This window comes from Budorcas taxicolor, chromosome 18 (assembly GCF_023091745.1).
Source record: "Budorcas taxicolor isolate Tak-1 chromosome 18, Takin1.1, whole genome shotgun sequence".
Taxonomy (NCBI): Eukaryota; Metazoa; Chordata; class Mammalia; order Artiodactyla; family Bovidae; genus Budorcas; species Budorcas taxicolor.
This window is the reverse complement of record NC_068927.1, coordinates 60,083,784-60,101,053: the sequence shown is the minus strand read 5'-3', so window position 1 is coordinate 60,101,053 and position 17,270 is coordinate 60,083,784. Positions and strand designations below refer to the sequence as shown.

General features: G+C 41.8%; 1 protein-coding gene across 1 annotated transcript in view; it reads right to left on the bottom strand.

Moving 5' to 3' along the window:
* Positions 1-17,270, bottom strand: part of LOC128064029 (zinc finger protein 665-like) — a 40,687-nt gene that overhangs the window by 11,802 nt on the left and 11,615 nt on the right. Inside the window, exons 3-5 of the mRNA XM_052656848.1 lie at positions 13,474-13,561; positions 9,925-10,007; positions 4,520-4,679 (exon numbers count right to left, since the gene is read on the bottom strand). Coding sequence (XP_052512808.1) covers positions 4,520-4,679; positions 9,925-9,939 — 175 coding nt within the window. The 5' untranslated portion in view covers positions 9,940-10,007; positions 13,474-13,561. The remainder of the gene's footprint in view (positions 1-4,519; positions 4,680-9,924; positions 10,008-13,473; positions 13,562-17,270) is intronic.

Below are 17,270 nucleotides of genomic sequence, written 5' to 3'. Positions count from 1 at the left end.
TTTCAAAGAAATTGAAGAGGTAAAATGATACGAAGTAAGGAGAAAGGAACATCAGGAACAGTTGACATTCCCAGACTGGGTAGAGCAGCACAAGAGTAAAACTAATACAACATGAAGGTCAGACATTACAGCATCTTGAGATGGGACCATGCACTCAACCTACAGATGGCAAGCTAAGAGGCTGAGAGATTCACATATGCTCCCCTCGTAGGATCTAGGATCAAAAAGATGATCTCTCTACACACTCTTACATTTTCCTAAGTAACAACCACAGAGGATCCAATCCACCAACTTGTCCCACTCCTTAACAGAAAAAAACAGCCCTTTTGAGATTCTCGTTTTTCTTTACATGTTGTAGTTTTGGCTACTTTTACATCACTCCCCACTGTAGGGAACAAGGTATAAGGAAGGTTGGGAAGTGCTTGCAAACGAGACTCTCAACCAGGGCTGAACATTCTTGCAAACGAGATGTTCTACCCAGAATCCTCTGTTTGTTCCCGTGGGAAAAGAACATTTCTTGCACACAAGGATGTTTCTCTGATTCCTCAAAAGGAACAGACCCAGGGACAAAATGGTTTCTAAGCTGATAAGGAAGTTCTCAAAACAAAGTATTAGCTGCAGTAAATAAGTTAAAGAAAAGGTTATCTCGCCCCGCGCCTGCGCACTGTACAGTCGCTCAATCATAGTGCTTGGCAACTTGCCCTGTAGATTGTTGTGCGAAAGATATAAAGTAAAGCAGCTGCGAGAAGTGGGAGGAAAAAGTAGAAAGATTCAAACCACTCTGCAGTGTTGGTGTTTCATTCCGTCGCTAGCATCTGGTGCATAGCACGGGCACGACAGAACCGAAAGGGTAAGCACCCTGGGGCGAGACGCTGAAAGGGGGACTTTCGGGAAAAAGAAAAAAAAAAGAGAAAAAAGAAAAGAACCAAAAGGGTAAGCACCCCATTGCGGGATGCTGAAAGGGGGACTTTTGGGAAAAAAAAAAAGAGAGAGAAAAGAAAAGAACCAAAAGGGTAAGCACCCCGGTGTGGGACACTGAAAGGGGGACTTTCGGGAAAAAGAAAAAAAGAGAAAAAGAAACAGAAAAGATAAAAGGAAGAAAAAACCATGGGGAATTCCCCATCTTTAAAGTCACACTATATGGAGCTGGTTAAGGGGCTCCTGCCTTCTACAGGAATTAAAACGTCTACTCGCCATTTGAGTGAGTTGTTCTGCCTCGTAGAGCAGCACTGCTATTGGTTTCAATATCAAACAAAATTACAGCTGAATTTGAAGGAATGGAAAGTAATACAAAAAGAGTTAAGAAGGCAGCATCAAAAAGGAAATGTGATTCCTTTAAAGCTGTGGACTCTCTGTAGCGCTATAACGCAGGCTTTAAAATTAACGGCTACTGATAGTGAGGCCGTCTCATGTTCTCTTAAGAAGGATGATCCCCTGTATGAGGATGTGCCTGTGAGTGGGGAGAAAGAAGGCTAATGTGAAGGCGGGGGCTTCACCTCGGCCTCCGCCCAAACCTCCAGATGATAGTACAGATTCATCCACAGAGTCAGAGAGAGATGTGAGTTCGGGGGAGGATTCATATTCTGTAGAGGCAATGACTGCTGCCTTTCGGAAGGTTTTATTAAATAAAAAACAAACTTCCAAGGCTATTAAACGTTCTGCACCACCTTATGCATCCCTATTTCCAGTAGCTGCCGACAAGGCTGAAGTAGGGAGCGAGTCGGTGGTTTGGGAAGTACAGGACAAAGTATATTTTGGGAAATGCTTGTTAATGACTCTCGCCCTTTAATGTCACTGATTATTGAAGATAGACAGTTTGAAGGATTAGTGGATACAGGAACAGATGTTTTGGTTATTTCTCTCCAGCAGTGGCCTAATGACTGAAAAAAAGAAAAAAGTCCTCTTGTTTTAACAGGCTTAGGATCTATAGCAGATGTGTGGACAAGTGCTCAACCTTTGTCATGCCAATTGTTTAATGGAAAGAGCGTTAGGAACAACGCTCACCATCTTGTTGGAAAACTTGTAGCCACTGCTCAGATTTCTCGAGCTCTCCCATTGAAATGGTTAACTGATGTCCCTAAATGGGTTGAGCAGTGGCTGCTTCCGAAAGTGAAGCTCGAGGCTTTAGAACAATTAGTAGAAGAACAGCTTCAATCTGGCCATATTGAACCTTCCACGTCTCCTTGGAATTCCCATTTTTGTCATTAAGAAAAAATCTGGTAAATGGAGAATGTTGACTGATTTAAGGGAAGTTAACAAATGTATAGAACCTATGGGAGCTCTGCAATTAGGTCTCCCTTCTCCTGCTGATTCCACAGAATTGGTCTTTGATGGTTTTAGATTTGAAGGATTGCTTTTTTAATATTCCTTTGCAAATAAAAGATAGAAATAAATTTGCTTTTACTATTCCAGTGTATAATCATGGGCAGCCCGTAAAATGTTATCAATGGACAGTGCTGCCTCAAGGAATGATTAATAGCCCTACACTTTGTCAGGAGTTTGTTGATCGTGCTCTTATCACTGTGAGGTGACAATTTTCTAATTGTCTTCTCTATCATTATATGGACGGGAAACTTTACTTTGAATATTAATGATCCTAGAGGGCTGTTTCAAGTTCATTTGCATATTAATAGATCTTACTCTGCTATAGCATGTGTAAAATTTCCTTACTCTTTACTGTATGGGCAATGGATTTGGAATGAAATTTTGGGAGTTATATCATGTTCTGATTGTAACTTGACTCAATGTATAAACCGTTCCTGGTGGGAAAATGCTGAAGACAAGATGGTCCATTCCAGAAATTACTCTTTGGTTACTGTGAAAGCATGGACTGACTCTGGTTGCCTGTTAATCTTACTTGGCCTTGGCTGGACTCTTTTGCTGTCACTCATCTTGTAAATGCTGTACAAACTCTTCTCCATCGATCTCGAAGAATGCTTGGCATCGTCATCACATCAATTCTTGCCGTGGCTTCAGTAACAGCAACAGCAACTGTAGCAGGTCTTGCTTTGCATCAGGGCATACAGACTGCTGATTTTGTCAGGGAGTGGCATAAAGATGCTCATTTATTGTGGCAACAACAGCATGATTTGGACGCTCAATTGGCTACTGATGTATTAAATTTACAACACACTGTTTCCTGGTTAGGAGATTAAGTGTCTGTGTTAGCTACAAGGAGTGTGTTAAAATGTGATTGGAACTCATCTCACTTATGCGTAACCCCGTTCCCTTTCATATGAGTGCGGGTTGGGAAAAGGTGAAAAGGTCTTTGATGGGACACCAGAATTTAACTGCTGAAATTATGGAATTGGAACAAACTATACTGTCAACTTTTACTAAGACGCTGCCTGATAATATTGGTTCTGATATACTAAAGAGTCTTCAAGAAGGATGAGATAACCTCAATCCTTTAGGGCATGTATCTACATTGCTAACAACATCCTTTGTGAATACTTTGTTAATTGTTGCTTTATGTTTTACTGCTTTTATAGTCAACTGGCGCTAATGAAAAGGGAAACAATTAAAAGAAAAAGCTTTCCATATTCAAGTGCTTATTCAGCACCTACAAGAAAAGAAAGGGGGAGATGTAGGGAACAAGGTATAAGGAAGGTTGGGAAGTGCTTGCAAACGAGACTCTCAACCAGGGCTGAACATTCTTGCAAAGGAGACGTTCTACCCAGAATCTTCTGTTCCCATGGGAAAAGAACATTTCTTGCACACAAGGATGTTTCTCTGATTCCTCAAAAGGAACAGACCCAGGGACAAAATGGTTTCTAAGCTGATAAGGAAGTTCTCAAAACAAAGTATTAGCTGCAGTAAATAAGTTAAAGAAAAGGTTATCTCGCCCCGCGCCTGCGCACTGTACAGTCGCTCAATCATAGTGCTTGGCAACTTGCCCTGTAGATTGTTGTGCAAAAGATATAAAGTAAAGCAGCTGCGAGAAGCGGGAGGAAAAAATAGAAAGATTCAAACCACTCTGTAGTGTTGGTGTTTCATTCCGTTGCTAGCACCCACTGTCCAGAGCTTTTTCTCATGCTCCAATGTGGAGATAATATTCAGATCAGACACAGAAATTCTGGGACTTCCCTGGTGATCCAGTGGTTAAGACTCTGCATTTCCAATGCAGGGGGTGCAGGTTTGATCCTTAGTCAGGGAACTAAGATCCTACATACGGAATGGTGCAGCCAAAAATAGTAAACAAGCAAGCAAAAACAAACAAGTAGATATTCAGCGTTATCAGAAGAAAGAAATCTGAAGTGCTGTGGATTTTTTTAAACACTGAACAAAAGTCAAAAGGCAGGAAATAGGAAATCGGGTTTTTTGGCATTTTTTTTAACATTTGCCAGTGAGCTTTGTAGATAATTAAGCTCTGGGACAACCTCATATATGACATGAAATAGACACAGCATCTGAAGAGGGTCAGTTTAACCTTGTGAAGCTGTGTCATGCCCCAGTAACCAGAACTCTCACATGAAAGACATCAAGCCTCCCAAGGGGCACACAGGAAAAATGCAGATACCCAAGGGCAGCTCTGGAAGGAACTCATCCTCACCCACAGACAGCAGGTTCCTACAGGTCTCCAGCATCACGTCCCTGTACAAGGCCCTCTGAGCAGGATCCAGGAATTCCCACTCCTCCGGAGTGAATTTGATGGCCACATCCTCAGAGGTCAGTTGTTCCTGAAATGAAACCACATGTCACCAAAAGGGCCATGAAAAGTTCTCATTTTCATGCAAAAGAGAAAGGGTGGTAAGGGGCAAGGATTGACTTGGTTGAAGTATGTGTTCTAACAGATCCATGCAGGGGTATCTGGAGGAACTATGGATCTCTAATTTTAATTTCTTATGCTTTTTTCTAAGACCTTATGAGATCCTCCAATTAATATGGATTTTTCATCATTGTTCAAAATCCATGAAATATATATAAATAAAGCTCAACACTGTTTTGGCTATACAGAAGTGTCAGATATTATGTTCTACCCAGTGAGTGCAACTGATTATCTAGATGAGGTACAGCATGAGTGGTGTCTTCAGAGATGACAAAGTCCACGGCACTTTTAATGGAAAGGTCAAAATTTTCAGGTATGATGTTGATAATAGCAGCAAGGACCAAAAGTGTCTGAAGGCTTCCTGTTGCTCTAAATTACTGTAGCATTACTCTAAACATTAAATAAGTACTTTACAGGCAAGAACCTGTCATCAACGTAATAGCTCATTAAAGAAACACCTGTTTCCAACTTACAGAAGAAAACCTGTGTCACAGACACTCTGAGAAACTCGACTCAGATCAAGAAGGTAAGAAATGTTACATGAAGCACCTGAACTCAGAAGTTTGGGTTCAGCAACTGAAGCTTCAGCATCTAACAGTGAAGTAATACAGAGAACATTACAAGTCCTTTGACAGAGGGCTCCTAAAGGAAACTTGAAAGAAGTCCAAAGTGAGCCTCCTCCCTGCCCCTCTGTCTTCTCTGCAGGGGGAGCAGCTCTCGGGCCTCGGGCCTTCCTCCCTTGAAAATGGACACCTGTGCCAAAGTAGTCTCTACCCACTCCCTGATTGGGAGAACCTCCCCACTGTCGAGTGATCATTGTCCGCAGTGGTGGTGAAGGACCAGAGACACTGACCCATGAGAGCCACAGCAGCTTGGCAGCCCCAGGTCCCCAGACTACCTCACTTATTCCTAGCCACAGCTTCCAAACCAGTGCCATTTCAAAGGACTCTGACACAGCAGCCAAGTTCCCTGGAGCTGGAGTTGCCACGGCAGGGGTGCTGGCTCCAGGGCTGGAAGTGGGACTGTGTTTGGGAGCCTCATCACTGTTATGCCAGGAACCCTTCTCTGAAACAGTAGCTCTTCTACACCATGCACTTGGCCCTCTCAAAGGCCATGGGGCTCTTTTGCCTGATGGTGGTCTACTTCATCTTCTTCACGATATGAAGGAGCTGTTTCCCCCTCTCATAGTTCTTTCTCCTGTGTCTGCCCTGTACGTTCCCTTTCCTGTAACTCCCCAGGCAGCCTGGGGAAAGTGGTGGGCTCAGGGTTTGACAGAAGGAAAACAAATAAATATTGTATTAGTACGAAAAAAAAAAAAAGTCCAAGGTGAACAATGTGGAATGGCATGAAAGGTCATTATAGACGTGGATACAGAAACACAACTGTTAGTAATTTACCACTTAAAACACTAACAGGATTGTTTAGAAAATTTCAAGGCCACAGATTATACTGATAACATAATTTCAACTGAAAAATAAAAAGGTGATATGTAGTTTTTAAATCATGATGTCTTCTATCTAAACCACAGACTTGCACATGCATGCATACTTATCTATAAAAAATTAACTGGAATGAGAGGATTTGTCTTTGACAGATTTTTTTGGACAATTTTGTATTATCCTTCTATTCACATGTATTTCAGCATTCTTCAGATGATAAATATGTATCCTTTGTACTCAGCTGAGTTTGTCAACAGGATTCTATGCTAGGATACCAAAAGAAAACTGGTAAAAACATAAAAAAAAAAAAAGAATACTTGAACTCAAGTAATAATAAAATTACCATATATAAAGATACAATTTTACCCATTTAAATTTACATAGCAAGGCATTAACAGAAGCCAAAGACTTTCTTTGCTTTTCTTTCCACTAATAAAACAGATCTGAAATTAGAAGAGTCATTAGATTATGACAAAAAAGAATTATCACAACAGCAAAGTAAAAAAACTTCTCGGAGAATTAAAAATCATGTCAAAAAAGAATATGGAAAAAGATATAGTTATTAACCAAGACTATCTGAAGAAACATCATGATAGGAAGGAAATATTCAATACATTCCTTCTGAAATTACAGTGGTATGAAAGGAGCTGTCCAGGGTGCCTGTCTTTCACCACCACAGGATGCACAGCAAGAGGGGACACTAGAAGAAGAGGAGGTAAAACACAGGGCAACAGACACAGAGTTTGTCAGAGAGTTGAAATAGGTAGTACTCACAAACCTAAGGACATGGAAAGGTGAAAAGTGAAAGGATGGAAAAAGACAGTCCATCCTAAAGAGAGCAGGGGAGACTGTTATATCAGACAAAATAAACTGAAGAAAAAAAAGTGCAATGAGATAAATATTGTATAATGATAAAACAGTCAATTTACCAAAAAGCTGTAACAAGTAAAAATATATACACATCTAACATTAGATAGCTCAGAAAAATCAAACAAACATTGAACAGGCATGTACAGATCATGGCACAACAAAACCATAAAACACATGTATCTCAAGGACACATAAACCATTCTCTATGAGAGACAACATGTTAGGCCAAAATTAACCATTTTAAGAGACTGATACCATAAAAGTATCTTCCCTAACAACAACGAAATAAACAAAAGAAAAAAAGAAAATTCCTCAAATGTCGATATTAAAAACCTCACTCTTACATCACAAATGGGTCTAAGAAAAAAATCACATGGAAATTTTTAAATACATGGATCAAAACAAAAACACAACATTACAAAATTTATAACACACAGAGACCACCATACTAAAAGCAAAGTCTGAAAGGTTAAATGCTTACAGTAAAAAGAGAAAAGATATTAAATCTGAAATCTATTTTTAGACATCTAGGAAGCAGAAAACAGAAAACAAACTGAACTCAAGTTTAGCAGAAGGAAACATGTAAATAAGAAAAGATTAAACCAGAGATACAATAGAAAGTAGAAAAATATAAAAATCAAGAAACCAAGAGTTGATGTTTTGAAAAAACTGTATACAAAAACCCCGACCTAGACTAAGGACAAGAGAAAAAAAGATCCAAATAATTAAAAACAGATATGAAACTGGAGTGATTACAACTCATGTCAAAGAAAGTTTCTAAAGATAAGGAAGTACTATGACCAATAATGCCTATAAGTGACAGTATATAGGAGATACTGGCAAATTCTCAGAAACATACAAACTATTTTACTTATTAAGAAATAAAAAAGTTGAGAACTGTTGAAAGTGAAAGTGTTAGCCACTCAGTCGTGTCTGACTCTTTGTGATCTCATGCACTGTAGCCCACAAGGCTCCTCTGTCCATGGAATTTCTCCTGACAAGAATACTGGACTAGAGAGCCATTCCTTTCTCCAGGGAATCTTCCAACCCAGGGATAGAACCTGGGTCTCCCACAATGCAGGCAGATTCTTTATGATTTGAGCCATCAGGGAAGCCAATTATAACTAGAGAGATTTAAAAAGTAGTCAGAAACCTCTAAGAAAAATACAGTGCCAAATTCTACCAAACATTTACAAAAGAATTACCACTAATCCTGCTAATTCTATGGAGCAAGCATGATTCTAATAGTTTGACAATTTCCCAAAGACACAAGAAAGGAAAACTAGAAACCAATACCCCTGATGAATATTGATGCAAAATTAAAATACTCGCAAACCAACTTCAACACATATTAAAATGATCTGGAGAAACAGACACAAAGAACAGACGGAGGGGGAATGGGAGGAAGGAGAGGGTGAAATATATGGAGAGAGTAACATGGAAACTTACATTGCCATATGTAAAGTGGAGAGCCAATGCGAATTTGCTGAATGACTCAGGGAACTCAAAGAGGGGCTCTCTAACAACCTACAGGGGTGGGATAGGGAGGAAGATGGGCAGGAGGGGACATATGCATACCTATGGCTGATTCATATTGGTATTTGGCAGAAAACAACAACTTCTGTAAAGCCATTATCCTTCAATTAAAATAATTTAAATAAATAAATAAAAAGATCTGACACCATAACCAAGTGGATTTTATTCATATAAGGCAAGGAGAAGTCAACATACAAAAATCAATTAATATGACACACTACATTAACAGATAAAAGGGGAAAAAACAGGATCATCTTGATGCAGGAAAAAAACATTCGATAACAATTTGACAACCTTTCAAGATGGAACACTCAACAAACTACAAACAATAAATTATACCAATATCAACATAATAAATGCCATTATGAAAAGAGCAGAGCAATGGAGAAAGAATGAAAGCTTTTCCTCTGAGGTCAAGAAGGCAAGAACACACACTCTGCACTACAGTTCAACAAAGCACTGAAACCCTTAGAGCAAGTAAATGAGAAAAAGAAATCAAAGGTCCCGAAATTGAAAAAGAAGTAAATGTATCTTCTTTCCCACATGACAAAGCTTCATCAGTAAGAATCATAAAGATTACAAAAGAAACATGTAATATCAAAAAGATTCTTTAATAACCACACAAAGGGTCAATCAACCAATTAACTAATTATCAAAACTGCCATGACAATCATTGTAGAAGCAGAATAAAACATTGTGAAAGTCATAGAACTATTCTAAGAGCAAACAGCAAAACTCTTGAAGAAGGAAGATGGAGGTCTTTCTATTTCAACACCTATTACAAGGTAATCATGGTGATGTGGTACTGGTATAAAAACAGACAAATAAACCAACTGAACAGAACACAGTACTCAGAAATAATTCTTTGTGTATATGTAACGTATATTCACAAGAATGTCAAGATACACAAAAGGGAAAGGACAGGCTCAATTGATCTTATTCCCAGATTTAACGAGCTATTGTGCATACTAACACCTGACTTCCACGAGCAGTTTCCTTACCCTGGTTGACAGAGGAGACAGCGCATCCAGATAGGCCCGAAGCAATCCCTGCTGCCCAACAGCACTGAGACCGCATGTCCAACCTGTGGGCGACAAGCCCTGCCCAGGACAGTGCCCAGGGGAGACTCCCCACAAGTGTCAGGTCACTGGGCCATGGGGAGATGGGATCTAAGTGGAGACGACAGGGCCTGAGGGAAGGCCCCAGGTGAGTGTGAGTGTACAGGAGTCACACAGGACACTCCAGAGTCAGACATGAGTAGCGAGTACAGAGAAGGGCATTTCAGGAAGGACAGACTAAATATGACCTTACCTGAGAAAGGGCCATGCCTCGATCCTTTTCTTTCCTCTTCCTTAACTTCAGGGCTTCCTCAGGCAACACGAGTCTTCAGAGGTCTATCATCATGTTGAAACATGCTGTTTAATGCTTAGAGTCAACATATCCCCTTCCTGAGCCCCAACCACACACACAGGGAAGCCCTCACCATGAGGAACAGACAGTCCCCTGTGCTCACTGTCTCAGGAGGGTCTCAGGACAGTTAACTTCCACAGAGAGTCCCAACATGGGACTTTCGCACACTTTCCCTCAGATCACACTCCCCTCCTGCTGAGGCCTCAAGTACACAGCAGCAGGAGGCAACTCCGCTGACCAGACAATCTCCTTCAGGTCACAGAGCAGGCCCTGATCCAACCCCAAAAACAGAACACGCCCTCCTCAGCCAAGATCTCAGGTGTCAGGAAAGGGAGGACTCAAGAGTCCTGATGCTCAGTGAGGGATCCAGACTGGAATCAACTGGGCCATCTTAAACATTCTCAAGCTGTGGACCAACACAAACTACCTGAAGGGGAATCTCTGGTCAGAGGGTACAAAACATGTGTGTCAGGAGCCATATTACACGTTACTGACAAAACGGAGCACGGCCCCAAACTCCTCTACTTATTCCGCAAGCACGAACCCAAAATGAAGGAATTAGGTCTTGTGATTATGACTTGTTATTTCCTTTCCTCGGTAGAGCTGACTGAAAAGAATGTTAACGTGCTTTTTGATCTTGAGAGGAGCATGAGAAGGCACAAAGCCTTCTGCAGTTGTGCCCAGAGAATAATCCATAAAGTTAACCATTGAAATTTATTCAAGGATCTTTACAAAGAGTGTTCCAGGATGCTCACGTAGGCCACAGCTTGAGGCCTTGGTAAGGATTGTCATCTGAGACCTATTTGTGAACAAAATGTTTATGGCAAAGGAAGTTAGCTGAATTTAGAGTGTAGGAATAATTAAGAAATGGAGAGGCCATCATGGTCAACAAGAGTCTGAAATGCAGTACTTGGATGCAATCTAAAAAAGACAGAATGATCTCTGTTCGGTTCCAAGGCAAACCATTCAATCTCACAGTAATCCAATCTATGCCCTAACTAGTAATGCTAAAGAAGCTGAAGTTGACGGTTCTATGAAGACTTACAAGACCTTTTAGAACTAACACCCCAAAAAGATGTTCTTTTCATTATAGGGGACTGGAAAGCTAAAGCAGGAAGTCAAGAAACTCCTGGAGTTAACGGGCAAATCTGGCCTTGGAATGCGGAATGAAGCAGGGCAAAGACTAATAGAGTTTTCCCAAGAAAATGCACTGGTCTTAGCAAACACCCTCTTCCAACAACACAAGAGAAGACTCTACACATGGACATCACCAGGTGGTCAACACCAAAACAATACTGATTATATTCTTTGCAGCCAAAGATGGAGAATCTCTATACAGTCAACAAAAACAAGACCAGGAGCTGACTGTGGCTCAGATCATGAACTCCTTATTACCAAATTCAGACTCAAATTGAAGAAAGTAGCAAAAACCACTAGACCATTCAGGTATGACCTAAATCAAATCCCTTATGATTATACAGTGGAAGTGAGAAATAGATTTAAGGGCCTAGATCTGATAGAGTGACTGATGAATGTGAAGTCAAGAAAGCAATGTGAAGCCTTAAAAAGCATCACTACGAACAAAGTTAGTGGAGGTGATGGAATTCCAGTTGAGCTATTTCAAATCCTGAAAGATGATACTGTGAAAGTGCTGCACTCAATATGCCAGCAAATTTGGAAAACTCAGCAGTGGCCACAGGACTGGAAAAGGTCAGTTTCCATTCCAACCCCAAAGAAAGGCAGTGTCAAAGAATACTCTAACTACCACACAATTGCACTCATCTCACATGCTAGAAAAGTAATGCTCAAAATTCTCCAAACCAGGCTTCAGCAATATGTGACACATGAACTTCCTGATTTTCAAGCTGTTTTCAGAAAAGGCAGAGGAACCAGAGATCAAATTGCCAACATCCGCTGGATCATCAAAAAAGCAAGAGAATTCCAGAAAAACATCCGTTTCTGCTTTATTGACTATGCCAAAGCCTTTGACTGTGTGGATCACAATAAACTTCGGAAAATTCTGAAAGAGATGGGAATACCAGATTACCGGACCTGCCTCTTGAGAAATCTGCATGCAGGTCAGGAAGCAACAGTTAGAACTGGACATGAAACAACAGACTGGTTCCAAATAGGAAAAGGAGTACGTCAAGGCTGTATACTGTCACCCTGTTTATTTAACTTCTATGCAGAATACATCTTGAGAAACGCTGGATTAGAAGAAACACAAGCTGGAATCAAGATTGCCAGGAGAAATAACGATAACCTCAGATATGCAGATGACACCACCCTTATGGCAGAAAGTGAAGAGGAATTAAAAAGCCTCTTGATGAAAGTGAAAGAGGAGAGTGAAAAAGTTGGCTTAAAGCTCAACATTCAGAAAACGAAGATCATGGCATCTGGACCCATCACTTCATGGGAAATAGATGGGGAAACAGTAGAAACAGTGTCAGATTTTATTTTGGGGGGCTCCAAAATCACTGCAGATGGTGATTGCAGCCATGAAATTAAAAGACGCTTACTCCTTGGAAGAAAAGTTATGACCAACCTAGATAGTATATTCAAAAGCAGAGACATTACTTTGCCGACTAAGGCCCGTCTAGTCAAGGCTATGGTTTTTCCAGTAGTCATGTATGGATGTGAGAGTTGGACTGTGAAGGCTGAGTGCTGAAGAATTGATGATTTTGAACTGTAGTGTTGGAGAAGACTCTTGCGAGTCTCTTGGACTGCAAGGAGATCCAACCAGTCCATTCTGAAGGAGATCAGCCCTGGGATTTCTTTGGAAGGAATGATGCTAAAGCTGAAACTCCAGTACTTTGGGCATCTCATGGGAAGAGTTGACTCATTGGAAAAGACTCTAATGCTGGTAGGGATTGGGGGCAGGAGGACAAGGGGACGACCAAGGATGAGATGACTGGATGGCATCACTGACTCGATGGGCCTGATTCTGAGTGAACTCCGGGATTTGGTGATGGACAGGGAGGCCGGGCCTGCAGTGATTCATGGGGTCGCAAAGAGTCGGACACGACTGAGCAACTGAACCGAACTGAACTGAAGAACAGTTAGAACCTAAAAATTTAAGGAATGTGGTAGTGCTAGCATGTTTTACTATAGCTTATACAGATTAGGAATTTCAGAGATATTAATAGCTAGAAGCCTTTTAGGAGGTAGTGTGCTTAGGATTCTAAGGGCAAACAGGATTTAGAAAAATAAGAAATAACTGAGGAATGTGGTATGCAGCCCAACACAGGCATGAGTTACAATGTAATCACAAGTCAAAGTAAACAGGATTCTGAGAGAATGGCTGAAGCACTCTGTTTGCAGGGCAACAATGTTTTATGGAGACAATAAATCTGGGTGAGGGGAAACTGAAAATGCCAAACCTCTGACCTAATGCTTTTGTCAAAGTATAAAAGAGAACCTGAAGCTTGAAATAAACATGCAGTCCCGTACCTTGAGTCAGAGGCTGCATCATTCTCCACCGACAACACTCATCTCTTCAGGCTGATTTCCTGGCTGCTGGAGCTGGATTCCGGCACATCTGTATGCAAAACATATCATCAATGAAACGTGAAGCCTGGACTGAGCACCATTCAGAGGAGAAAAGCACGCCCCCCCCCCCCCACCTTTTTCTTTCCCAGCCTTACTAAGGTGTAACTAACAAAAATGGTATAAATGTACTGTGTACAAAGTGATCATGTGATAGACTCATACAATGAATAATTATATAGTGGAGTAAGTTACACATCCACCTATGACTACACTGTATTATTTCTCTCTGGGCAAATTTCAAGGATATAGAAACACTACCGGCAGCATGCAGTACCTCAGATCCCCAGAACGTACTTATTTTAAAATGGAAAATCTCTACTCTTTGACTACCAGTGCCTCATTTCCCCCTCTACCCAGCACCTGGTAACAGCCTTATTACTCGATGGCTCTATGAGTTTGACAATAGGGTCTGTCCGCCTTTGCCAGGCTTATTTCACGTGGCATAAATGTTCTCTAGGTTCATTCATTCTGGCATAAATGCAGGATCCTTGATTTTTATATTTATATACAGAGAAAAAATAGTTCATGAATATACTATATAATAGATATTTTTATACCACACTTGAAACCCATTCTTTTGTCAAGACACATCTGGCCTGTGTCTATGGCTTGGCTACTGCAAATCCAGTCACACTCATAGGACTGTGGACATATCCCTGAAAAACTGATTGCTTTTCCTTTGGATATGTGTCAGAAACGGGTTTGACAGAGTGTCAGCCTGTTCTATATTGATTTGTTAAGGAACTTCCATTTTATTTTCCAACATAGCAGTACCATTTACATTACTACCAACAGTGCAGTTAAGATTCCGTGTTTTCTGTACTGTGCCTGTATGTGTGCTTATTTTGGGAGGGACAGGAGTGGATAAAACAGAACCCAGCCTAGTAGCTGCATATTCTGGAGGACAAGCCTCCAGGCTGCAGATCACTGTGGCATTGCTGCCCTCTGATTTTTTGGAGCCATCCTGCCCTACGTCATAGGACTTTATGACTCTTCTCAGGTGGGGCCCAGAGATCCCTACCGAGCAGTACCACCTTATAATAAGCATTCTGTGATCTTAACTTTCAGTTCAGTTCAGTTCAGTTGCTCAGTCGTGTCCGACTCTTTGCGACCCCATGAATCACAGCACGCCGGGCCTCCCTGTCCATCACCATCTCCCGGAGTTCACTCAGACTCAACTTCATCGAGTCCGTGATGCCATCCAGCCATCTCATCCTTGGTCAACCCCTTCTCCGCCTGCCCCCAATCCTTCCCAGCATCAGAGTTTTTTCCAATGAATCAACTCTTCGAGTGACGTGGCCGAAGTACTGGAGTTTCAGCTTTAGCATTATTCCTTCCAAAGAAATCCCAGGGCTGATCTCCTTCAGAATGGACTGGTTGGATCTCCTTGCAGTCCAAGAGACTCTCAAGAGTCTTCTCCAACACCACAATTCAAAAGCATCAATTCTTCGGCACTCAGCCTTCTTCACAGTCCAACTCTCTCATCCATACATGACTACTGGAAAAACCATAGCCTTGACTAGACGGACCTCAGTCGGCAAAGTGATGTCTCTGCTTTTGAATATACTTTCTAGGATGGTCATAACTTTTCTTCCAAGGAGTAAGCGTCTTTTAATTTGATGGCTGCAGTCACCATCTGCAGTGATTTTGGAGCCCAAAAAAATAATGTCTGATACTGTTTGCCCATCTGTTTCCCATGAAGTGATGGGACCAGATGCCATGATCTTGGTTTCCTGAATGTTGAGTTTTAAGCCAACTTTCTCGCTTTCCTCGTTCACTTTCATCAAGAGGCTTTTTAGTTCCTCTTCACTTTCTGCCATAAGGGTGGTGTCATCTGTATATCTGAGCTTATCGATATTTCTGCCGGCAATCTTGATTCCAGCTTGTGTTTCTTCCAGTCCAGCGTTTCTCATGATGTACTTTGCATAGAAGTTAAATAAGCAGGGTGACAATATACAGCCTTGACGTACTCCTTTTCCTATTTGGAACCAGTCTGTTGTTCCATGTCCAGTTCTAACTGTTGCTTCCTGACCAGCATACAGATTTCTCAAGAGGCAGGTTAGGTGGTCTCGTATTCCCATCTCTTTCAGAATTTTCCACAGTTTATTGTGATCCACATAGTCAAAGGCTTTGGCATAGTCAATAAAGCACAAATAGATGTTTTTCTGGAACTCTCTTGCTTTTTCCATGATCCAGCAGATGTTGGCAATTTGATCTCTGGTTCCTCTGCCTTTTCTAAAACCAGCTTGAACATCAGGGAGTTCACGGTTCACGTATAGCTGAAGCCTGGTTTGGAGAATCTTGAGCATTACTTTACTAGCATGTGAGATGAGTGCAATTGTGCGGTAGTTAGAGCATTCTTTGACACTGCCTTTCTTTGGGATTGGAATGAAAACTGACCTTTTCCAGTCCTGTGGCCACTGCTGACTTTTCCAAATTTGCTGGCCTATTGAGTGCAGCACTTTCACAGCATCATCTTTCAGGATTTCAAAAAGCTCAACTGGAATTCCATCACCTCCACTAGCTTTGTTCATAGTGATGCTTTCTAAGGCCCACTTGACTTCACATTCTAAGATGTCTCGCTCTAGATAAGTGATCACATCGTCATGATTATCTGGGTCGTGAAGATCTTTTTGTACAGTTCTTCCGTGTTTTCTTGCCACCTCTTCTTAATATCTTCTGCTTCTGTTAGGTCCACTACTCCTATTTTCCCAGCAGGACTCAAACAAACTTACAAACTTTCATGGTGTCCAACACAGTGTCCACAGAGCCCAAAATGAGCCTCTAATGCTCTTATACAAACACAAAGCATTCCAAGCCCTGATAGCTCATGCATGAGGCAAAATACAAAAGAGGACACCCAAGGATCTGCAGACACAAGACACCATATTTTCATTTACAGTGAGTGATCCAGGTCAAACATTGAAATCTCCAAAGACTATGAAAAAGAGGGATAATTCCAATGATGCACATGGCCCACTGGACCTCAGCATCTTCCAAGGAAACACTGCAGATTCTCTATGTATTTTCCCAAATGCACATGAACCTTTCTGCACCGGCAACCCCAAGTACACAATGATACCAAAGTTGATGCAAAAAATGACCTGAGATTTTCCCTGTTACTCTACGCTGTCTGCCTGCTAAAAGAGCCAACAAAAGCCTGGGAGTGGAGTGGATGCTGGGGGCACCTGCTAGAACCAGCCCCTCAAGCCCAAGGCTCCCATCCTCCTGCACCCACAGGTGCCTGAGGGCTCATCCCAGGCCACAGTTCTAACAGTGGAAAAGACTTCTCTTGGCTGAATGCCACGTCCTTCATTGCTGCTCACGTGTGGTAACGAGTTGTCAAATCAAACTTGTGCAGGCACATGTCAGCCTCAGCACTGCTGTCCCAGGGAACACGAGCTCAGGCAGTAGAACCTCAAACCACTCCATGCGGGCTCTCCAACAAACCCCCTTCCAAGTGCTCCAGCCTGAACGGAGACATTCTCCTCCAACAGATCCACACACCCCTTGTCCCTGCAACTACACTTGGGATGGGCGCACACTCCACTCACTGGGCTCACCTGGATGCCCCCAAGTACTGCCACAACCTTCCTGCAGACCCCACCAGGCTCCCTCCACTATCCCCATTTGTCTACCTCTCCTCCCTGACGACTGGACAAAGCAAGACTAAAGCGCACAGGGGTTTCCTGGCAAAG